At 40.7% G+C, this 25977-nt stretch overlaps 1 protein-coding gene across 3 annotated transcripts in view; it reads right to left on the bottom strand.

Annotated features, from left to right (window-relative positions):
* The window catches only part of GMDS (GDP-mannose 4,6-dehydratase), a 716505-nt gene that overhangs the window by 349407 nt on the left and 341121 nt on the right, over nucleotides 1-25977 (bottom strand). For all 3 annotated transcript variants that reach the window (XM_056521038.1, XM_056521041.1, XM_056521039.1), the window contains one exon: nucleotides 1118-1245. In XM_056521038.1, coding sequence (XP_056377013.1) covers nucleotides 1118-1245 — 128 coding nt within the window. The remainder of the gene's footprint in view (nucleotides 1-1117; nucleotides 1246-25977) is intronic.

The raw sequence follows: 25977 nt of genomic DNA, 5'->3' as shown, positions 1-25977 counted from the left end.
AATTATTTTATCTGTGCAGCATGATAGGCGGCTAGGAGAAAGCCAAGCACCAGTCCCAGTGGCATGCAGTGCCACAATCAGCCATTCCTGGTGCAACCGCAGGGCAAGGGGCTAACTTGGGGTATTTAGGGAAGCAGGCACATTGCACAGTATGTCAAAGTTTATTCTCTCTCCTACAGTGGGGACAGGGCTGATATCAATATTCTAAATGTTGGGTTATCCTGAATAGTGCTCACTTTAAATGGCACATTTATTAAATTAATCTAAATATCAACCCAGCCACACTTAACTAAAAATTCCTGGATGTTGAGCCATAGATCAGGGATACATTCTGTTTCTGGTGTACTTAGCTACAGATTATGGACACATTCAAACATTAGAATTTTGTTTTGTTCTACCAGTAAAGTCACCAAAAACTTAAGACATTTAATGCAATGATAGTGCTTTTTTAGTAGTATAGTTTCTCTCCAGAGAGTCATACACAAATTTAGACATTAACACATTACTTTGCATTGTAGGAGGAGGAGTGCTTGCTGCTTCCTTCCTACTTTCATGTAAATCAGTGGGTTGCCTTCCTCGAATTGACAAAGTTTGTGAAGTATGAGAATACTCATAACTGCTGGATTGTATCATAAATTTCCTCTTAAGTAGAACTCAGGAAACTGCTAAGAAATAAAATTGACCTCTACTTAAGATATGGAGCACTTTAACAATTATATGAAGGAAAGGCGTTATATGCATTGTTATTGCTAAAGCAGGTGTGAATCCTATAACAGGGTAGGGTAATTCAAGCAAAAAATTATTTTGGCCTGTCTTGTGTTATAAGAATAATTCCTACTTATAGAGTAAGAAATTCTGATAATATACAGGATTATTAGATCAGTGTAAATAATGCAGTCTATTCATATATTTAAAATGTCTGAGTTTAGATGAAAATGTCACTGTACAAGTCAAAATGTAACTATATTCTAGTGAAGCACCATGTAAGAAAGTGAGAAGACAACTGGGATAGCTTACTGCCACAAAAAAAGATACCCCCTGTATGTCAGACAGTTTTATTTAGCAATGCAGCCTAACAAAATGACTTTTTATGAAGGGATTCTGGCCTGTATCCTACCTCAACGTAGTCCTTGGCATGACCCCAATCTCTCTTGGCATCCAGATTTCCAAGGCTGAAGCACTCCATCTGTCCGAGGTGAATCTTAGCTACTGAACGGCTAATTTTTCGAGTTACAAAATTTGCCCCTGAAATAAAGATAAAAGATATTGTTAGAATTGTCCCGCCAAGGACATAATGTCTGGCAGAATACCATTAGTTCTCCACCTCACAGTAATTTCTTTTATTCCTCAATTCTCCTGTGAAGCCTTCCTCCCCCCTTCAATAACCATGGCATCTCGTTCATCATTTGAGTAAGCTAAGAAGCTTCAATTGCCAGAGTCCCAAGCTCCACTTTCACGTCTTTTCTCTCTAAAACTTCTTAAGCATTCCTAATTCGCTGCTTCAATATTCAATCTAGGCAGAAGGCCAAGGAAAATCAATTGGAATGTCAGTTTATAAACATAAAATGCAAAAGGTTATACAAAGGGAAACACTAGTATGGAAGACAGACATCTAAGACCACCCTAGCTTTAGAAATAAGAACAAGTAGGAATACACTTTTTAACTGTTAATAAAGCAGCTGGCAAAGTCCTATAAAATATTGAATTTTTTTTTCCGAGCAAATGAATAATGGAAAACTTCAGAGAACGGTGTGTTTCTTTTCTACATCTTATGAAATTGTTAAGAGTAAACAACTGCCAGAAGAGTAAAAAGCATGTGGCTGGGCGCAATGATCGCTCAAGATTCGCTCAATCACAAAGCATTGATAAAGCATCACTCATGTGGTATGACAACTGGACCGCCCTTTCCAATGCTGAATATTAAAAACAAATGTACTAATACACAGTAGTCAAATTTATCAATGTCTGATTTGGGAAACTGAAAACTGAGTTGTGATTGGTTGCTATGGGAAAATCACACAGTTATTCAGTTATTGTCCCATACATTGATCAATTTGGGCAGTGAATTTTTGGGGGGGGGGGGCGGTGAAGCCACAAAAACTGCATCATGGAAGACAAAATAAAATGCATTGTTATGGTGTCTTTTGGACAGGAATGTGTGAAGGCTAGACATTTTGAAGTAAGGTACAGCAACAGATATCATGAAGGGTGCTGCTTATTTATTTTTTTATCTTTATAACTGCCAATCTCACATATACATACAGTGGGGATCAAAAGTTTGGGCACCCCAGGTAAAAATTTGTATTAATGTGCATAAAGAAGTCAAGGAAAGATGGAAAATTCTCCAAAAGGCATCAAATTACAGATTAAACATTCTTATAATATGTCAACAAAAGTTACGATTTTATTTCCATCATTTACACAAAATAACAGAAAACAAAAAAATGGTGTCTGCAAAAGTTTGGGCACCCTGCAGAGTTAATATATTGTACTGCCCCCTTTGGCAAGTATCACAGCTTGTAAACACTTTTTGTAGCCAGCCAAGTGTCTTTCCATTCTTGTTTGAGGTATCTTTGCCCATTCTTCCTTACAAAAGTCTTCCAGTTCTTTGAGATTTCGGGGCTGTCTGTCACGCACTGCTCTTTTAAGGTCTATCCATAGATTTTCAATTATGTTGAGGTCAGGAGATTGTGAAGGCCATGGCAAAACCTTCAGTTTACGCCTCTTGATGTAATCCCCCGTGGATTTTGAGGTGTGTTTAGGATCATTATCCATTTGTAGAAGCCATCCTCTCTTTAACTTCAGCTTTTTCACAGATGGCATCAAGTTAGCATCCAAAATTTGCCAAAATTTTATTGAATCAATTTTTCCTTCTACTCGTGAGATGTTCCCTGTGCCACTGGCTGCAATACAACCCCAAAGCATGATTGATCCACCCCCATGCTTAACAGTTGGACAGAGGTTCTTTTCATTAAATTCTGTTCCCCTTCTTCTCCAAACGTACCTTTGCTCATTACGGCCAAAAAGTTAAATTTTAAGCTCATCGGTCCACAGAACTTGTTTCCAAAATGCATCAGGCTTGTCTATATGTTCATTTGCAAAGTTCAAACCTTAATTTTTGTGGTGAAGATGTAGAAGAGGTTTTCTTCTGATGACTCTTCCATGAAGACCATATTTGGAGAAGTATCTCTTTATAGTATAATTGTGTACCACAACTCCAGTGTCTGCCAGATCTTTCTGGAGGGATTGTGCAGTCAAACGTGGGTTTTGAATTGTTTTTCTCACAATCCTGCAAGCTGTTCTGTCTGATATTTTTCTTGGTCTTCCAGATCTTGCTTTAACTTCCACTATTCCTGATGACTGCCATTTTTTTTATTCCTGATGACTGCCATTTCTTAATTACATTCGGAACAGAGGATATTGAAATCTGAAAATGTTTTGCTATCTTCTTATAGCCTTCTCCAGCTTTGTGAGCATCAACTATTTTCAGTTTCAGATTTCTAGACATCTGCTTAGAAGAACCCATGGTGCTGATTGTTGGGGCAAGGTCAGATGAGTCTGGTCATTTAAAACCTTTGAGACTGACATAACCTGGTCTTCCCAGATGATAATTGAGAACAATCCATGACACTGGCAAGTCTCAGCTTTGCAAAGGGGGCAGTGCATGCTATAAATTCTGCAGGGTGCCTAAACTTTTGCAGACGCCATTTTTTTGTTTTCTGTTATTTTGAAAGTGTAAATGATGGAAATAAAATCTAATTTTTGTTGACATATTATAAGAATGCCTAATTTGTAATTTGATGCCTTTTGGAGATTTTGCCATCTTTCCTTGGCTTCTTTATACAAATTAAAACAAATTTTTACCTGGGGTGCCCAAACTTTTGATCCCCACTGTAAGTATATATTACAAATAATAGTTTATGGATTATAGGTTATTGATAGTTATTGGTAATAATAATATTATATATAAAAATAATTGCAAAATATTTATCAAAGCTTTGCAAATGGGGAAAACAACAAGTAAAATGACATACTGTAATTTTCTATGCCAACCACTGGCATAAGAAGATGCCTATCCATCATAACAAAACAATGCATATGACTGACTGTTTCTCTATTTTCAGCAGTTAAACTATATTTAGTCTTTACTTATCTTTGAAATAAAAACTTTATTTTAAACCAAATCTGTCACAATTCAGTACATGAGATGAAATTACTTCAGACAGCTATTTTTGAAACAGAGGGGCTTTCTGAACAGTACTGTCAGGAAAAGTAGAGGCTATTAAAAGGTGAGAGATGGCACATGCTTTGTGTACAGTACATTTTTTCCACATTTTGTTATATTGCAGACTTGTGCTAGAATAAAAGTAAGTTAAAATCCTCCCATGATTTTGCATTTTATACCCTTTCCAAATTTATTGAAAGTAAAAACTTAAATATTACATTGACTTCAGACCCTTTGCTCAGTACTTAGTTAAAGGGGTTATCCAGGAAAAAACTTTATATATCAACTGGCTCCAGAAAGTTAAACAGATTTGTAAATTACTTCTATTAAAAAATCTTAATCCATTCAGTACTTATGAGCTGCGGACATTGAGTTGTTCTTTTCTGTCTAAATGCTCTCTGATGACACCTGTCTCGGGAACTGGCAAGAGTAGAAGCAAAGCCCCATTGCAAACCTCTACTCTGTGCAGTTCCAGAGACAAGCAGAGATGTCAGCAGAGAGCACTGTTGGCAGACACAAAAGAACAACTCAACTTCAGCAGGATAGAGGATAAGATGTATGATGGTGGGGGTCCCGCCGCTGGGGACCCCCGCAATTTGTCATTCCGCACCGACCTTTGTGGGGTCTCCCCAGCACTGGAGGCTCAGAGTGTGAAGCGTGACGGCCACGGGGCCGGAGTAGCGTGACATCATGTTCTGCCCCCTCAATGCAAATTTATGGGAGGGGGCATGATGGCCATAGACTGGCATTGAGGGGGCGGGGTGTGACCGCACATGGGGGTGGAGTTGTGACGTCATGGTACTCCGGCCCTGTGGTCGTCACGCTTCACACTCCTAATGACAGTCATCTGCAGAATGACAGATTGCGGGGGTCCCCAGTGGCGGAACCCCTGCGATCATACATCTTATTCCCTATCCTTTGGATAGGGAATAAGGTGTATTAGGGCCGGAGTACTCCTTTCAGGTCTCTCCAAAGATGTTCCATTGGGTTCAAGTCAGGGATCTGGCTTGGCCACTCAAGGTAAGTCAGCGTTGTCCCTAAGCCACCTCTGTGTTGTCTTGGCTATGTGCTTTCAATAATTTTCTTGGGAAGGCAAACTTTCAGCCCAGTCGGAGATCCTGAGAACTCTGCATCAGGTTTTCATCAAGAATATCATTGTACTTCAGCTTTCCTTCAACCGTGACCAGTATCAACTGCAGAAAAACTTCCGCCACAACATGATGGTGCCCCCAACATGCTATACTGTAGGAATGATAGTGGTCGGGTGAAAAACTATTTTTTTTTACTGCTCATCTCAACCACAACTGACCTTAAAATGGACATATTCATCAATCAGCATTACAACTGGATTTAATCCAGCATTACCCTCTACCTCTATATACATACATATGTGTGTGTGTGTACATATATATATATATATATATATACATATATACACACACACACACACACACATACATACACACACAAATTAAATAGAAAATATTGCCATTTTTTCCCCCAGAAAATTTTGTGATATAGGTGCTCAGCTTAATAGGTGTTAGGAATGGCATTTCTGTGCTTAAATGAATATTCTGAAAACAGCGAGCCTCTGCCAGGCAAAATATGCCAAAACTCAAAGCAAACAGATGTGCTACTGAATAACTATGCAAAAAGAACGTGCCAAACATATTATATCATTGCACAGACAAGGGCTGTTTTAAATGGTGCTAATGGTATTATATATCAAAGGTACATTTTAAACAAACAAAAAGCACAGTTTTATGGGTAAGTGGGATTTAAAGGAAATTAAACTTTTGCTCATAAAAAGTATTTACAGTACCCATGTGCTTACACAATCTACCTGTGTATTTTTACCCTTGGCAAATGACTGGACGTCCAGTTTGTTATACTGCATGATGCACAATAAAAAGGAGGGGATCATGTTCCTTTGGCAACATACACTTGGTGGCTTACTGTATGGTGAGACTTTCTGTGATGGCAGTCACTCTGACAGTATGCGTCATAAAAAGAGTATATGGATGTCACAAGTAAGCCAAAAGCTTAGTGAACTAATGCCACTAATGACAGTTAAAATATTTGGACCAAATTAAGTACTGAATATAAAGTCCAAAAGATTTTGCTAAATTATGTTATGATGTCAGTGTCATACAAAATTTTAACTTCGAACTTAAAATATGAACTTTGCTGTGTCCCTTCTGCACATAATCAATTAGCTAGCTTGTTCATATTATTTTTTACTTTCCACCAAATGAAAAAATTTGAAGCATTTGAAGGTCCTTAAAATAAGTGTCTCACAGTATAAAACAGATGCAACAAGGAAAAAAGGACCTTTACCCAGGCGCTCGGAAATCCGAATGATGTCTCGACCAGATCATGGAGGTGAAGGAAGATAAAGCTTTAATTGTAGAAAACAACAACGCATTTCGGGGTTAGCATACGACTTCTTCAGATTAGACAGATTAGTGCAGTACAGTAAAACAGAGGGCGTTTTATACACATGGCAATTAAAAACAAAATGGTGGCAAGGTCACAGGGTCAGAGTGGTAAGTGCAGAAATAACCTTTATAGGGTCCAATATATATAGTGTATATACTCGAGTATAAGCCGACCCGAATATAAGCCGAGGCCCCTAATTTCACCCCAAAATCCCAGGAAAAGTTATTGACTCGAGTATAAGCCTAGGGTGGGAAATACATCATCCCCCCCTGTCATCATCCAGACCCTCATCATCATCACCCTGTCATCATCCCCTTTTCATCATCACCGCCTGTCATCATCCCCCCTTCATCATCCCCTTTTCATCATCCCACACCCCCCCTTCATCATCCCCTTGTCATCATCCCCACCCCCCTTCATCATCCCCTTGTCATCATCCCCTTGTCATCATCCCCACCCCCTTCATCATCCTCTTGTCATCATCCTATTGTGAACTATCCGCCCTCAGTGGTCTTCAACCTGCAGACCTCCAGAGGTTTCAAAACTACAACTCCCAGCAAGCCCGGGCAGCCATCGGCTGTCCGGGCTTGCTGGGAGTTGTAGTTCTGAAGCCTCTGGAGGTCCGCAGGTTGAAGACCACTGCGGCCTTCGACATCATCCAGCCCCCTCTCAACCCCTTTAGTTCTGTACAGTACTCGCCTCCGCTCGGCGCTGGTCCGGTGCTGCAGGACTGTCCGGTGGGGAGGTCGTCTGGTGGGATAGTGGTTCCGGGCTGCTATCTTCACCGGGGGCGCCTCTTCTCCACGCTTCGGGCCCGGAATAGAGGCGTTGCCTTGACGATGACGCAGAAGGACGTTGGTAATGAACGTACCTCTGCGTCGTCGTCAAGGCAACGTGACTATTCTGGGGCCGGGCCCGAAGCGCGGAGAAGAGGCCTCCCCGGTGAAGATAGCAGCCCGGAACCACTATCCCACCGGACGACCTCCCCACCGGACAGTCCTGCAGCACCGGACCAGCGCCGAGCGGAGGCGAGTACTGTACAGAACTAAAGGGGGTGAGAGGGGGCTGGATGATGTCGAAGGCCGCAGTGGTCTTCAACCTGCGGACCTCCAGAGGTTTCAAAACTACAACTCCCAGCAAGCCCGGACAGCCGATGGCTGCCCGGGCTTGCTGGGAGTTGTAGTTTTGAAACCTCTGGAGGTCCGCAGGTTGAAGACCACTGAGGGTGGAGAGTTCACTCGAGTATAAGCCGAGGGGGGTGTTTTCAGCACGAAAAATCGTGCTGAAAAACTCGGCTTATACTCGAGTATACACGGTAGATAGTGGACGCTTTAGTTGACTTTTATATTGGTTACCTATCAATAGGGAACTAGTGATTCACAGTAAAAGAAAGAATAATGTATTTTAGTTTTTATAATCAGCGGGGTTTGTAGTCACTCTGTCCGGTTCGAAGACCGGAAAGAGGCTTGATGCGCACCTTGTGCTAGCATCGTCGTGCACTCCACTGCAGTGTAAACAGACGGCACGTGTCTCCGCTCTTTTTGTAAGCAGAGCGGAGATGCGCCGTGTGTGTAAACAGGGACGCGTCACTAAGGAGCGGGTCTCTGGAGTGTTACAGAGAAAGTGCACGGCTTTGCACTGCTCTGTTTGTGTGTGGCTGAAGGCGATGAAAAAACAGGATGGTTTGTCTTATAAGATAGATGGTTGAATGCATTATTATTAAGATGGTTGTGATGTCTTATATAAGGTGCATAATTGCAGATGCAAATAATTAGAATAGAATTAAGCTGACAGGGCACATAGAGTAGCAATATTAATAGCTGGGCACGAGAATTGGCACACTGAAAGGGCACAATAAAAGGGAGCATGGTACACTTGTATATATAGTACATAAGAATAATAATAATAATACTAAAAAAAATTATAAAAGGGGGCATAATCCACATGATAAAAAGGGGCAGTTATATAAAAATAGATGAATATAAATATATATATACATAGCTCAATTCATAGATAAACACAGTGAACATAACCGTAGGTATTGGTATATAAATAAACATGTGTATATGCAAGTATACACACCTATATACACACATAAACATATACACATATATATCTAAAATGGATTTGTAATAAATATAATATAATATATAAATATAGAATTGTATAGAAAAAAGGATATGTATGTATTAAAATGTGTGTAAAAAAAATAGTAATAGATCGATAATAAAAATTATTTATAGATTACTTTCAATAAATTCATTGAAACCAAGGGGTTGTAGTGTACGTAGTTTAAAGATCCAGAAATTTTCCCTTTGTCTAAGCATATTAAAACGCTGGGGGACATCTTTGTTTATCTGTTCCATAGCTAGTACTTTAAATTCCGAGAACTTGCCCTCATGGTATACAGAGGCGTGGCGCGACACACTGTGGAGTTGATATTTGAGTGCCATGCTGCTCCAGTGTTTACTGATCTGGTTTCTTAAACACTGTGTTGTGCGGCCTACGCATTGCAGGCCGCATGTACATTGCAGAAGATATATAAGATAATGGGATTCACAGGTTATGTGTGATTTGATGGGAAATACTTCTTTAGTGGTCTCAGAATGAAATTCTTTTGTCAGATGCATTAGTTCAGATGCATCAGTTCATTCCCAGGATTTCCTTTGGACTCATCCTGAGACCTACGCGCTTGCACGGATTCCTACATCATTACCTCAATTGAGGTTACATGCGTATTTAAGATACGCTCCAGGTGAGCGGCCATCTTTTTGTGGGGTGCTATTTGCTTTCTAGGGTAATGCACTAGGCGCCTCTTTGGGCCTTCTCTTTTTCTTTATCTACAGTAGAAAACAAACTCGTGCATACACCTGTACATTTGAGTTTACTTAAGGGGTCCAGTATCCAAAAAAAAGTTTCAGATCGCGATTTTATGACTGGTGCCCAGACTCTCTGCCTGAATGGAGTGTGTCGACCACGCCACCAAGTTGTGGCCTACACGCCCCCTCCATGTATCTCTATGAGAGAACTGGATACCCATAGCAGCTGCTTCATGGAGGGGTTGACATGCTCTGTTCCTGAGGAGAGTTGGGGTGCCATGCAGAAAATTACGGGGGGCCCTGTGATCAGACACTTATCCTTTGGATAGAAAATAAGCTGTACAGCACCACAGTACACCATTAATATTCCGGGAACCTTATACAATGCCTTTTGAAGCTCAGGACATGCACCCAGGGTGGGTTGCGTAACTTTTGGGGAACTGGTACTGCTTGGGTATCACAGATGGATAGACGCTGCATGGAAATGCTATCTTAGCAGCGTGCTTACCTAGATTATACACATTTGGGGAGATTTATCAAAATCTGTAAAACAGGAAAAGTTGATCAGTTGCTCATAGCAACCAATGAGAGTGCTCCTTTTATTTTTCAAAGGTCTTTTTAAAAATTAAAAAAGTAATCTGATTAAAAACAAAGATAGAAGCAGCACATCCAGAGTATTTAATCAGTAGCGGGTGCACGCAGGTAGGATCATGGTAAATCAATCCAAAGCAATATTTTTTGGATAAATGCAGAACACCAAACAAGTATATACATGCAATGGTGAGTTTTTTTCCATAGTGCATAGAAGAAATACAACATTGAAAATGGTAACGAGAGACTACCGAAAATTGTCATTCTTCTATACACTATGGAATAAATCACCAGTGCATGGAGATTCTTGTTTGGTAGCTGCATTTATCCAAGTAGTAATCTAATTGATAGCTATGGGCAAATGGTCAACTTTTACTCTACACAAATTTTGAAAAATCTCCTACATTATGTTCATATCAGTTTGTACTTAGATTGCTTCAAGTCATAGCACTGCCTAATGTACGTTACATTATAAGTAAGCTAGTTATAGACTATTGGTGACAGGAGAAATGTTTTAAGAGTGTCGCAACAGCGGTGATATATTCTGCTACATATGTGGTAAGCACATGCTTGAGCCCAAAAAATGCACAATGACTAGACTTAGTAAGAAAACTGCACTTTGCTTGTAAGATTGGTGATCAAGACAAGGTGTTGGTTTCTGACATTTGTTGTGAGAAGGCAATGCTTTATGTCCAGGGGTGTGGAAATAAAAATAAAATAAACTACTTGTCCAAGGGACTAAAACGGAACACAATCTACTTGTTTCTCATGAAAATCCATTTGTCCTGGTAGAAAAAATTATTTAGTATGTAAATAAGTTCTTTATCAGTTTCTGTACTTCTGTTTTTTTCCTTCTCGCCCTATAATAGCCATAACTCTTATTTTTTACATCTAGAGACCCATATAAGTGCTTGTTCTTAGAGATGAGCGAACTTACAGTAAATTTGATTCGTCACGAACTTCTCGGCTCGGCAGTTGATAACTTTTCCTGCATAAATTAGTTCAGCCTTCCGGTGCTCCGGTAGGCTGGAAAAGGTGGCTACAGTCCTAGGAGACTCTTTCCTAGGAATGTATCCACCTTTTCCAGCCCACCGGAGCACCTGAAGGCTGAACTAATTTACGCAGGAAAAGACATCAACTGCCGAGCCGAGAAGTTTGTGACGAATCGAATTTACTGTAAGTTCGCTCATCTCTACTTGTTCTTTTTGCAGCACCAATTGTACTTTGTAATGACACCTTTCATTTTTCCATTACTTATGCTCCGAAACAAACAAAAATTATTTGCGAGGTAAAAATTTGGGTGTTTTCTTTTTTTCGCCATTCACCTTGTGGTCAAACTTACATGTTATTTTGATATACAAAAATACCAAATTTGTTTCCTTCATGTTTTACTAATATAAAAAAAATGTTAACTTTTTTTAATATTCCTGACCCCTATAATATTTTTATTTTCCGTATACTGGGCTGTATGAGGGCTCATTTTTGCACCGTAATCTGCTGTTTGTATCGGCACCATTTTGGTATTGATCTGACTTTTTGAAAAAAAATTTACTTCATTTTCATGGGATATGATGTTATAAACATAAACACAATTCTGTGATTTGGTTGTTTTTTTAATTTACTTTAACACCATTGCCCATACAGGATATATAATGTTATGTTTTAATAGTTCGGACAATTATGCACACGCTAATACCAAATATGTTTATTTTTATTATTATTATGTTTACATATTTTTATATGGAAATTGGGAAAAGGGGGTGATATGAACTTTTAATATGAAAAGGGTTAATAGATGTTTTTTTAAAACTTAAACTTTTTTTTACACTTTATTAGGAGGAATCATTAGATTCCTCATACAGATCAATGCAGTTCTATTGAACTCCATTGATCTGTGTTTATTTGGTTGAGCCTGCTCAAGGCAGGCTAAATCAAATGCAGATCCACAAGGAAGCAATGGATGCAGAGGTAAGCCCTCCCACTACCCGCTTTGACAGCAGCGATCTAAAGGGTTAATAGCAGGCTGTGGCGATCACCGTATGTCGGCTATTAGTGGCGGCCCCCAGCTACTGAAAACAGCTAGGGGCTGCCGGGTATGAGGCGGGCATGAGCCAGGAGCCTACTCCATACACCCTGAGTGCCGGCATTATAAAAATAAAGAGGGAGTCGGTCCAGCCATGCTTTCCCGATACAGGGCTAAATGTATGAAAAATTCACCTGCCCGGCGTCCGGAACTGATGTCCCGGGCTTCACACGATAGGATTTCTAAATCCCTGTATGTCCCAATGATATGGCAAAAGCAGAAGGATCACATGACAGACTGTTCTACTTCTCCAAGATGACTGGCAAGTTAGGCCGGTTAAATCTTATAACAATGGGGACAGTTGGGTTCCATCTTGATGCCCATCATTTTGACAAGCAAAATAGTACAGCATACTACACTATTCTTCCCATCAAATATGAAAGAGTCTATGATGGAGGCTCCAAACAGAGCCTCTAATACAGATGTAAACTGAGCCTTAAAATGATAATAATTCAATTTTTTTATGAACTTTAGACCATTTAAACATTAGGTGTCAGTATGGTTTCGATGTATGTATTACAATTATTTATGTAACAAATGCCCAGAGAATGATGACATTCTCAATATCTGAGATATATTAGAGTTCAACATATAAAAATTGGTTTAATTGTGTGCAAGTTAAAATCATGAATAGCCACATCTATTTAAATAAGGTCATACATACTTGTGGTCTTCTAGGAATGGAACTGAACAGCGCAATTGTAACTTATGGTTACAGCTGCTCAGCAATAAAATTCTTAACAAATTACTTTTTCTGTGCACATTTTTTAAAAGAGCACATTTGCCATATAAACTCTACAATACAATCTCCATGCTATTTGGGTAAGAAAGCATAGAATAGGTTTCTTGAAAAGGTACAAAATACTGAAGTAACTAAGGGATGCTTCTTAACAAAAAGTCTCTGTCTAGAATAAATAATACACCACCATTTAAGTGCCAAGCACATGCATTACACCAGCTAATTTCTCTCACAGCTACCCCCTGTGTAGAGGCATGCATGACTTATAAGCTTTTGCCCACCATTCAGTTGCCTCTTCAGAAAATTATTTCCTTCCATCCTTTCACAGTTAATGTGAAATCATTAGGACTCAAACAAAACAAAACATGGTCATGCAAAGACCTAGACTTAAAAAGATCTAATTTTGTCACTTGACCAAATGTAAAAAATCTAGCTGCCAACCTAAGAAAAATGTAGTTTCCAAAACACACATAACCCTATGACCAGAAACACCCAAAAACTCATTGACCTCTGTGGAAACCTAACATTTGGCCTTTAAGAGTTCTAGATGTCTTCAATATTCCATAATAATTAGGAATGATTTGTAGGTAATGTATAAAAATGCTATTGAGATTATGAAAACCTGATCTCCAGTGATTGGACCAATAGAAGTATCAGAATTAGAAGAGCTTAATAAAAAAAATATTTAAAATATAAAAAATATAAAAATATAACCTGGCAAATCAAGTTATGTATTAAGCATATTTATTTATTTTTAGGACATGAAATAAAGGGGTTTTCCAGGATTAAAAATATATAGCTGTGATATTACAACTTGGCTTCATTCATTAAACTGCCCAAAACATCTGACCAACTATTGAGTAAAAATTTACATTTGATAAGAATGTTTATGAGGCCACCATAAAAAAAAAGTACAATTGGTGAATTACAACATTGTGTAGGGAAATACCTTGGGGGAGAGTTATCAAAACTTGTGTAGAGGAAGAGTGGTGCAGTTGCCCATGGCAACCAATTAGATTGCTCCTATCATTTTTCACAGGTCTCTATAAAAATAAAAGAAGCAATCCAATTGGTGGCCATGGGCAACTGCACCACTCTTCCTCTGCACAGTTTTTGATAAATCTACCCCATTCTCTCTATACAAAAACACAGCTTCTTTCTTCCAAAAACAGTGCCACACTTGTCTTCAGGCTGTGTGTGGTATTACAACTCTGCTCCTTTCACTTCAAGAGAGGTGCTGTTTCAAGGAAAAAACTATCCTGGATAAGCCCTTTAAATTTTCTAGACAAAAGTTCCATTCAGTGTGTACTTTTATTAATACCAATAAAGTAATGAGAGTGAAATATTACATATATTCCCTTGACATATATTTGCTGATTTACCCTGAACCATATATGAACCCAAGCAAGTCACTATTTCCACCAACCCAATCTGCTTATGCTCACATGGCAAACGTTGGCTTCCCTGTAGAGACCTGGCTCACTTCAGACAGGGCGTAGTAAGAAAAGACACTGAGAATGTCATGGTTGACCGACTAGACTACAGAGATCAGAGAGATTATGCTTCATTTGCTCACCAAGTCTTGCCAAAAGCAACACGTTTTAACTGCAGGTACTCATATCCAATAAGCATGTATAAAGGAATGCTAAGGCTCAAAAGAGCCATTCATAAGGAAGATGTGTTAGGGATATCTACTGTACCACCCTTAAGCAATGGCTCATTTTTAAACACACACTTTAAAATACTGCTCAAAACTTCAAAGAAAAAACCTCAAGCTCCACAAGTAAAACATGTTCACTCAAAATAGTGAGAACAACAATATCCTTCTCATACCATTGTAAAAAATTTATAACATTGGGCAAGGGGCACGAATTTGGAAACAGGAGAGTGGGAGAGGTATGATGTAACCCACAGCTTCATGCAAAGCCTTGGGTACTCCTTGTCAAATTACATGTTCTGTTGATTTTCTCAGGGGAAAGAAATTAACACAACTGGAACAACATGGAACAAACTTAAATACAACACTTTTCCGAAAAAGTAAAACTCTTGTCTATGGGCTGAGTCTGTCATTTCACTTCTACTCGCTACTATCAAGTGAAGCAAATCCCTACCACGCACCCTCTTCTCAGCATGTCCCCATCCACACCAATGTCATTCTGATCACAGAGACACACATCTGCACACAGTATAGAGGACAATCCAGGTTTACACACGAGTCCTATTAATTAGACTAGGACCCATGTACAATACTTGCTGGAAGTTGTATATTCGGTTTGGCACTGCACAGTGTACCATTATGCTTTTCTATGCTGAATCTACAAATTGGATTGTAGGTTATCACCGAATCTGTTCGTTAAATACCAGGCATAGTCGATGAACAAGTTTGAATACTTGTTTTTATACTGTAGGACATAATAAATAAGCAACAAAAAGCTAAAGCAAGATCTTCATTCACCTTAACAGGAAAGTTTGAACATAAATTGTGATGATATGAGAGTTAAGTGTGCTAAATTATGCTGTGGTCCAACTTTTTGAAACAACTTTATAAATAGTCTTCTTTAAAAGTTTCCTACCAGAAGGACTTTCTGCTATCTCACACAGGCTGGAGAAAGAGAGGAGAGCACGCAAAAGCCAGTCTGCATGGGGGGAATCATAGAGGCTGTTTGCAAGTATAGAGAGAAAATAGAGCTCACACAGCAAGCTGCAGAAGTTGTGGAAGCAAAAATAAGCACAATTTTTAATAAAGACCTATGAAGAAAAAATGATTTGTGCAACATAAATACAAAGCAAGAAAATCAAATGCCTTTTCAAAAGTATTCATAGGCGTTAAGAATGAAGACCAGGATATTAGTTACACACTGCACCCAAGTGTAGGCAGAGCCAAATAAATTGCAGTACATGACTGTACCAATGTGATCCTGGTCTCCAGTTAGAATAATTTGGAAAGACACGAAAGCGTGCGTTCGGAGCCAAGCAGCCAGTGTCTCCACTTTACAGCCATGGGTAAACGTGATTTACAGGCTATATTATTGAGTGTGTTTTAGTCATATATATGGGTTGCGGTTGCTATCTCCACAAGGGATATATGTATTAGGCACTGTATGTCCGTATTTTTACATGTTTGTAATTGCTATTTGCATTAGCCTTCTGTATTTGAGTCCCATTTCCCGTGTTTTGCTGAAGGTTATGATGGCTATTATGCAGTAATACTAACAAGTATTGGAGACACAATCTGCCTGTTGAAGTTCTCTGTATGAGAATACCAATTACTGTTTTATATATATTTTTTTAATGAGCAATCAATAAAGCATTTATCATTTTATAAGTATACTTGTCTTTGGTAGATGACTTCGTATCTAGTATACAACATAAATACAAAGAAAGAAAACCAAATGCCTTTTTAAAAGTATTCATAGGCGTTAAGAGTGAAGACCAGGATATTACTTACACACTGCACCTAAGTGTAGCCAGAGCCAAATAGATTGCAGTACAAGACTGTAACAATGTGATCCTGGTCCTCCATTGGCATAATTTAGAAATTCAATTTTATTTAAGTATTAAGATCCCTGCTTATTAACTGTAACCCCTCCAAAACAAAATTTCTTTAATGAGGCCACACCTAATCTAGGCCAGTACTGTAAAAGCAGGGTGAAGCTAAAGATTCATTGGCCCTGGTGCAAGAAGTCAACCTGCCTCCCCACTACACCCACAAGTGATTTCAAAATCACAATCTCATACAATCTCATGTATACATTTTCACACCTCAATCCATCCATATCCCCCCTCAGCATGTCCCCATCATGTCACCTCTCCTCAGCATGTCCCCATCATGTCCCCTCTCCTCAGCATATCCCCTATCCATCCAAGTGTCCCATCATATTCCCCTTCCATCCACACCTTGTCACCCGGTAGCATGCCCTGCCATCTATACTTTGTTTTTCTCCTCAGAATGTGCCCATTCATTCATATCATTCCCCATAGCATGTCCTTATTCATCCACACCGTGTTCCTGTCCATCAGCATGTCCTTTATATATCCACACGGTGTACCCCCACCCCCCCTCAGAATGTCCCCATCTATCCAACCATGTCCCTGCCTATCAGCATGGCCTCTATCCATACACACAATGTACCCCTCTCAGCATGTCCTGCACCCATACCATGTTCTTTCACTTCATAGCATGTCCCCATCCGTCCACACCCCCATTAACATACCCCTCCCCCACCTCTTCTTTTACTTTCTGTGACCGGTCCCTCCTCCTCTCCATCAAGATGAAATGAGACTACACTGAAACCAGAAGGCAGGGTGTGGGCAATCAGAAGCTGGAAAGGCCAGAGTTAGAACTTGGGTGTTTCCAACGTGATGTGCTGTACCAGTAAACATTTCCTAGTAAAACTTGTGAACTGGCCCTTTACCCTCCAGCTCTACAGTACTTCCACTTGGGGCATTGGTCATCCAGGACTGCATCAATAGGGCTATGTGACCCGGCAAAATAGATACAGGCAGCATGGAGGAGGCAGCATATAGTGTGGTGCCAAAAGAGGCTCTATAGGCACACCATTGCATGGCTCTGTTTAATCTTAAAGGGGTTATCCACCATAAGGTGATTTTAGTACGTACCTGACAGACAGTAATGGACATGCTTAGGAAGGATCTACACTTGTCTTGGGGCTAAATGGCTATGTTGTGAGATTACCATAAAACTGTGGATAGCTTTTTGTGAACTGGTATTTCCTGTTTGAGTTTTCTTCTTTTGCCTACAAATCCCAGAATTCCATTTTCCTTCCTCCCACACATCAGCCACCCCACCCATTGAAACATAAATGAGCTGCATCCATTCAAAAGGCCTGTGGTTTTCAATCACGGTGCCTACAGCTGTTGCATTAGTTGCAGATTGATCTCTCTCCCACCAAGCGATCCCTCCACCCACTGAAGCAGACAAGCTCCGTGTCATCAGCTGACTAGTGAGTCAGGTCACGGCCGCATTGCAACCTGGGAAAAATGAGACAACAGTCATTTTTTATGCTGTTAAAAATAAATATTGGGGTGAAAATCACAGAAGAATTGTGAGAAAACAGTCACACACAGGTACAGACACTATATTATGAACTACACTAACTTTACTGCCCCTGTAGCATAGGCAAATAAACAAAAATTATTGGAATACCCCTTTAAGCATAGTGATTCCTCCTTTGAGATGACGAACTCTACAGAAGAACATTTTATCATTTTGGTAGAAATCTATAGGGACTTCACTATATATGGTACCAATAACTAATCTGAAAATATGTAATCAAAATTTCTCTTCATTTTCTCCAACTGCCAACTGGAACAGTTTAAGTACCAGTTTGTTTCTTATGAGATCAAAGAACCCTGAGGCAGGATTGCAAAACAATATCAATAGTCTATTTAAATCACAGTCTAACCTCATGTTTGGCCGGAAACAAAATGGTCTCCATGACATCGTCATCATGATAACTCACATGCTACCACAATCTCTACAAATATGAAGAAAGCAAATTAATGAACCTTTTGTAATTATTGGATCTCCTAAGTAAATCAATTACTTTTTTTTTTTATGAACATACAAGTTTAGATTGCTACATATACAGTACTTTCCATTGTTTTTAGACAGATAATTTTATTTAACGTGTTAATGATGCTGGGCATAAATTTAGTGAATGCAATCTAATGACTGTACATAAAAGGCCCATTATAGGGACTTAAAGCGGTTATCCAGGAATAGAAAGACAGAGCAAATATCTTTCACAAACCGCTCCCCGTCTGTCTCCAGGTTGGATGTGGTTCTGCAGCTCAGTTCTATTGAAGTGAATAGAGCTTGTAAAATCACACCCAACCTGGAGACAGACGTGAAGCAGTTTTTGAAAGAAATTTGCTCTATTTTTCTATTCCTGGATAACCCTTTAAAGTGTAAAAAAAAAAAAAAAAAAAAATTTGAAATGTCTCTAAAATTATATGGAACACCCTCCTCTAATTGAAAATAAAATCACTCATTTCCCCACTGTACAAAAATATAGAAAAAAGTTAACATTTTGGCTGTGTGCTTAATTTTATAATGTTTACGAGCCCTCATACATCCCGGCATAAGGAAAAATAAAAAAAAGTTATAGGGGTCAGAAAAGGACAATTTTATGCATATTAACTTTGTAAAAAAAAGTTAGCATTTTTAATAGTACAATAACAGAAAAACTTCCTAAAGTGGGTATCATTCTCATTGTACTGACCAACAAAATAAGGAGAACTTGTCACTTTTACCATAAAGTGCACTGCGTAAAAACAAATCCCCTCAAAAGTTTTTCTTAGCAATTTCTGCACACAAATAATTTTTTGGTTTAGCGGTACATTTTATGATAAAATGAAAGGCGTCATTAAAAAGTACAATTGGTCATGCAAAAAACAAGCCCTCATATGGGTCTGTAGGTGGTAAAATTAAAAAAAGTTATGAGGAGGAAATAATGAAAACGAACCTCTAGGGGGTTAAAGGTGTAGGTTTTGCTCTGAACAGACCTCTATCCTGCAATGAATAAAAAAATGCTTCAAATCATGATATCATTATGTCAGGACATAGTATAAACCTTATGGTTATAGGCAAGGATTTGTTGCTGGCGCCACTTGCAGTTGATAACATTTATGAGTATGACTGTTTAGTCACAGAAAAGCAGAATATTCCACACCGCCAATGAAGTCAGTTAAAGGAGATCGCCAGCGAAAATCAACTTATCTCCTATCCACAGTTTACCACAATTTTCGTTTTTGCACATTTTTTCTTCCTCCCCTTCTAAAAATGATAATGCTTTCAATTTTGTACCTACAGACCCATATGAGAGCTTGTTTTTTGTGTCAGCAATTGTACTTTGTAATGACATCACTTATTTTATAACAATCTGTGGCAAAACAAATAAAAAAAAAACTTCATTGTGTGGTGAAATTGAAAAAAAAAAAGCTCAAAAAAAAAAAAGTCATTTTGTAACTTTTGAGGCTTCTGTTTCGACATAATGCAATTTTCTGTAAAAATGACCCCTTATCTTTATTCTGTAGGTCCATACGGTCACAAGGATACCAAATAGGATACCTATTTTATTTTACTACTACTACATGCATCGAAATAGGTATGTCTAAAAGTGTCCTCTACTGACCCTTATAATTTTTTTTATTTTTCTGCATATGGGGCTATATGAGGGCTCATTCTCTTTGCACCATGATCTGTAGTTTTTATCGGTACCATTTTTATTTTGATGAGACTTTTTAATCACTTTTTATGGTATATGAAGTGATCAAAAATACACAGTTTTGGACTATGGTGTTTTTTTAACGTATACGCCATCGACCGTGTGGTTTGACTTATCTTATATTTTAATATCTTATATTAATAGTTTGGACATTTATGCACGCAGCGGTACCACATATGATTATGTTTGTTTGTTTTTTGTTACATGCTTTTATTGAAAAAAAATGCGAAAAGGGGGATGATTCAAACTTTTATTAGGGAAGGGGTTAATTCACTTCTATAAACTTTTTTTTTTTACACTTTTTTTTATTTTTATTCCCCATAGGGAGCTATACCATGCAATCTGAAGATTGCATACACTGTTCAATGCTATGCAATATCATAGCATTAAAGGGGTACTCCGGTAAGCAGAGAGTTGGCAGCATGAGAAGACAAAAAGTGGCTAAATGACACAGCGTGGATGTGTTGGCAGAATGAGGAGACCATATAGTGGCTGAATGACACAGCGTGGAGGTGTTGGCAGCATCAGATCATATAGTGGCTGAATGACACAGCATAGTTGTGGCTGAAGCATGAGGAGACCATATAGTGACTGAATGACACAGCCTGGAGTTGACAGAAGGAGGAGATAATAGGTCCTCACAATTTGAAATTAAAATTGAAGATGTATGGTAGCTAGTGATACCATAAACCTTTTAAGGTAATGTCCCATGCCCAGCAGCATCACTAAACCATAAAGTTGCTGAATGACAAAGCCTGGAGTAGACACTAGGGCTTCACAATCCCTAAGATTAAAAGATGAATTTTGAAATTTAAATTAAAGATTTATGGTAGCTAGTGCTACCATAAAAATTTGTAGGCCCAGGCCCAGCAGCATCAGTAAACCATACATTGGCTGAATGGAGGTGGCTGAATCATGAGACCATACAGTGGCTGAATTGTACAGCCTGGAGGTGGCTGAAGTATGAGGATAGACCATATAGTGGCTGAATGGTACAGCGTGGAGGTGTTGGCAGCATGAGGAGACCATAATCTGGCAGAATGACACCGCCTGGGATAGGAATTAAAGGTAATGTCCCAGGCCCAGCAGCATCAGTAAACCATTTAGTGGCTGAATGGCACAGCCTGGAAGTAGCTGAAGCATGAGGAGACCATATGGTGGCTGAATGGCACAGCCTGGACTTAATTTTGACATTTCTATTGAAGATGTATGTTACCTAGTGCCAGTTGTTATTTTTCCAAAGGGTATGCAACAAAATATTAAGTTGCTTTTTTTCCCTCCCTTTTTTGGTTTAATTCCAATACACACAAAGGGATAAACATTTGTATAGCAAAACATGTTACTGCTATCCTTTTCTGTAAGAAATACTTAATTTTCTTGCAAAATTTTAGGGGTGCCAACATTTACGGCCATGACTGTATTATAGGTAATGTCCAAAACCCAGCAGCATCACTAAATCATGTAGTTGCTGAATGACACATATTAGAGCTGGCAGCAGCATAAGTACATAAGATTAATTGATGAATTTTGAAATTTTCATTGAAGATGTATGGTATCTAGTGCTACCATAAACATATATAGATAATGTTCTAGGCCCAGCAGCATCACTAAACCATGTAGTTGCTGAATGACACAGACTGGAGCTGGCTGAAGCATCAGTAGAACATATATTGGCTGAATGACACAGCTGGGAGTTGGCTGAAGCATGAGGAAACCATATACAGTGACCCCCTCGACCTACGATGGCCCCGACATATGATGAAATCGACATACTATGGGGCCTCTCAGAGGCCATCGCATGTCGATGTCAGCATCGACATACAATGCTTTTTTATGTCGGTGCCATCGCATTAAGTGCTATCCGGCTGCGCCAAATGCTTAAGCTGCTGCCGGATAGCAGCTTAATGTTCCCCGTGTGGTGCGGTAAGTATTACTTACCCCTCCACGATGCTCCGGGGTGCCCTCCGGGTCCAGCGCTGGTCTTCCGGTGTCTTCTCGGCCCTCTCCGATGAAGTCAATACGCTGCTGCGCAAGTCATCCAATAGGAATGGCGTTACGCAGCGGCGTAATGACGTCGCTACGCAGGCCCAGTAAGGCCTTGCGGAAGACAGAAGAGGACCGGAGAAGACAGAAGAGGACTGGAGAAGACAGCGGAGAGCCCAGCGCAGGCCGGGGTCACCATCGGAAGAGGCGGGGACACCATCTCGAGCGGCGGGGACAGGTTAGTACAGCTTCCTATACTTTACATTGCACGAATCCCTCAACATACGATGGATTCGACAAACGATGGCTCGTTTGGAACGAATTACCATCGTATGTTGAGGGACCACTGTAGTGTCTGAATGGCACAGCCTGGAGTTGGCTGAAACAGCATCAAGAGTCCTGACAGTAACCCGGTGACAGAGTGGTGCAGTGGGTGGCAATACCAGTACCCGGTGACCAAGGTGGGTGAAAAAAGGTCTGATTCAGACGAATGTTTGTAACTGTGGAACAGCGCCTTAAATCTGTTTTTGCACTATCCATATTTGTGAAGTGTTGGTGTGGCACCATGGTCAATCTACTCTCATGCATCAGGTATTGGTGGGTGGAAATCCTGGCTTATCCATGCCTTATTCATCTTCACAAAGGTCAGTCTTCTCCACATTTTTCATGGACAGACAAGTCCTCCTTGGGGTGACTATGGCCCCCGCAGCACTAAACACCCACTCTGATGGCACACTACTGGCCGGGCAGGACAGCTTTTCCAGGGCAAACTCTGCTAGTTGCGGCAACAAATCAAGTTTGGCTGCCCAGAAGTCCAGCGGATCTTCAAGGTGTGTTGGCATGGGCATGTCAATGTATGCCACCACTTGCTGGTTCAGGTCCTGCTCCAGGTCTACCTGCTGCTGATGAGTTGCTTCACTATGCGGGTGAAAAAAGGTACTCATCAGCAACTGTAGACTCAGGCTGCTGTTGATGGAGCTGGTCCTGCTACTGCCCCCCACCCCTTCTCCAGCAGGCATGGAAGTGGAAGGTGAGTGCAGGGGGTCCCCTGAGTCAGACCTGTGAGAGGATGGACGTAGGATGTCTCTGTAGTAGGTCAGTTTGTCCTCCCTCTCAGTGGGTGTGAAAAAGGCCCCCATTTTGTGCCAGTAGCGAGGGTCTAATAAGGTATAGATTCAGAAGTCATCCCTCTGCTGAGTGGTGACAATTTGGCTGCCACTACGCAAGCAACTGAGCATGCATCGTGACATTTGCTCCTGCTCCTCATCTCCAGTCAGATGACTAGAAAAACTGCCCATTTGGTGAACACTAAACTGTGTCACTGTTCCACTGTGTCCCTCCCCCTCCTCCTCCAGTTCAGCCCCCACAGGGCTCATGTGGCCGTGAGATGTAGGCGCCACGTCTCCATTGCCCTGACCAGCCATTGTTTCCAACACGTGTTGTAGTAGATGAAGCAGTGGAATGACGTTGTTCATCCCGTAATCCTGACAACTTACTAATAATGTGGCTTACTTAAAGGGCCTGAAGGGACTGCAATGTCACAAATCAGACTATGTTGGGGGATACCGTTCTGATGCTGCAGCTCAAGGAGGGTGTGCTTTGTGGTGTACGAGTGGCTGAAGTGCATGCTAAGTTTCCTTCCCATTGTTAGGATGTCTTGCAAATGGGGGGGGGGGACACCACAGGAACCGCTTCACAACCAGATTGAAAACGTGTTATGCAGGAACCCCTGTTCCACTACCTCCAGGGAAGGTAGGCTGCCGCGAAGCACGTTTGGCTCCAGAATTCCCACTTCTGCCACCATGCTGACTGTTAACCATGCTACCAACTTATTGGCTCAGCTGCTGCCTCACAGGAAACCTGCAACTCTCTTCTCCTGATGATGATGAAGCCCCTTCATCATCAACAAGTGTCTGCACGTCACTGATGTCCTCCTCATGTTCCTCAACAGTGTCTGCTTCAGGACCCTGAACGCTGGCAACGCCGCCTCCCACATCACTCTCCTCATCACTACTTGCCCGCCTAGCGGGGGAAGCGGCAGATGTCTCCTCCACTTCTAGGCTGGGCAGTAGCTGCTGACCGTCCTCTATTAGATTGTCCTCAATGAATAGTGAAGCTGAACTCACAGCATAAGATACTACTTTAGGGAAGGAAACAGCATAGGATAGAGGCAAAGAGGCAATGGGAGGACAGGGACTGCTCTTGGGCAATGACAACTAAGGGTTGTGTCTGAGAAACCCACCGACTGTTGACCGGGGGTTTCGGATGTCACTTGTGATGAAGTGGATAACCATGTTAACCAATCGATGACGGTAGATGGGTTGCTGGTCGAGACACTACCGCTAGTTGATAACGAGAGCTCAGGCCTCTCGCTGCGACTCCTGCTGTCACTCGCCACTAGTCTGCTGTGACCTTTGCCTGATGAATTTAGGCCATTGCCAGTCCTCTGTGCATGTCCTGGAACTTCTCTGCCTGACATACTTCGTGCGTATATGAGGGGAGTACAATACGCTTCACTATGCTTAAAACAGTATTTGTCTAGAACCGCAGCCGGTGATTACTTTTGCCTGGACTTTCACAGTATCTAGGCCCTTCACAGATTAACAGGTAGAAAATAGTACACTACTTAGATGTATGTATGTGGGATGCACTTATGAGGGCATAAAAATGCACTACAGTACGCTAAAAAAAAACACATATTTTTGAACAACACCAGCAGTACACAACAGTGCAGCAACACAAAAAGCTGTGTATTAAACACAAAATTGAACTCTGTCAAAGACTATTAGGAATGGACTGCTGGGTATTATACCGTTTACAGACTAGTATAACCAGCAGATTTGTTGTGGAACAAAGACACATAATTGCGCTGAAAAATTATTCCTGCCTCCTCTGCTAAGGTTTATGAAGTTGAGGCAGCTTGTTGAAATGTATGAGGCAACACACAGCTATCTACCCCTCTCTATAATACAATGCTGAAGAAAGTGACTGGGAGGTTAATGGCTCAGCTTTCAGTGAAAAAAAACTCTGCTCTCTGTCCACCAGAAAGATGATGTGACTAGGATGCTGCTGGAATGAGCTTTTCTGTGTAACACACACACACAGCAATGTCCGTCCTATCTCTATGCAGTGTAATGAATGATATGACGAGCCGCAAAATGGCTGCCGAATATAGAGAGCTGTGAAATCACAGGGGTGACTGGCTGCTGATAGGCTGCATCCTGCATGTGATTCAGGGTCATCCCGCTTACTTCCCTTCCCAGCGTTCCTTGCCCATGTACTGACATGTGGATCCGCCATTTTAGATGCCCTGGAGCCTGGACCACAGTAAATGGAGTTTAATGAAGTGATTCGCGCGATATTCGCATTCGTTGCGAATCGAATATTTCATGAAATTCTTAACGAATTCAGGTTTCTTTAGCTTCGATTCACTCATCTCTAGCCCTAATTCACATGCAGTTTCATTAACTCCTTAAGGATGCAGGGCATAAGGGTACACCCCTGTTTGCGAGTCCTTAAGCACTCAGTGCTTACCTGTACGTCCTGTGTCCCGCTAACGGGTTTTAAACCATTCTCACAAGCGGAGAATGGGTTAAACCCCGTGGGTCTCGGTTGCTACGGGAAGCCAGGACCCACGGTTAATGCTGGGCACTGTCGATCAGGCTGATGCCCTGCATTAACCCTTTAGATGCTGAGATCAAAGTTGATTGCGGCATCTAAACTGAAAGTAAAACTATCCCGGCAGCTCAGCAGAGCTGATCAGGACTATCGCGACAGATTCGCGATGTCCAGATCAGCTTACTGGACGACAGGCCTTCTCGTCGTTCAATCGGCGATCTGCTACTCCA

This window comes from Hyla sarda, chromosome 5 (genome assembly GCF_029499605.1).
Source record: "Hyla sarda isolate aHylSar1 chromosome 5, aHylSar1.hap1, whole genome shotgun sequence".
Taxonomy (NCBI): Eukaryota; Metazoa; Chordata; class Amphibia; order Anura; family Hylidae; genus Hyla; species Hyla sarda.
The sequence above is the reverse complement of the archived record's forward strand: the minus strand, read 5'-3'. Positions and strand labels throughout refer to the sequence as shown.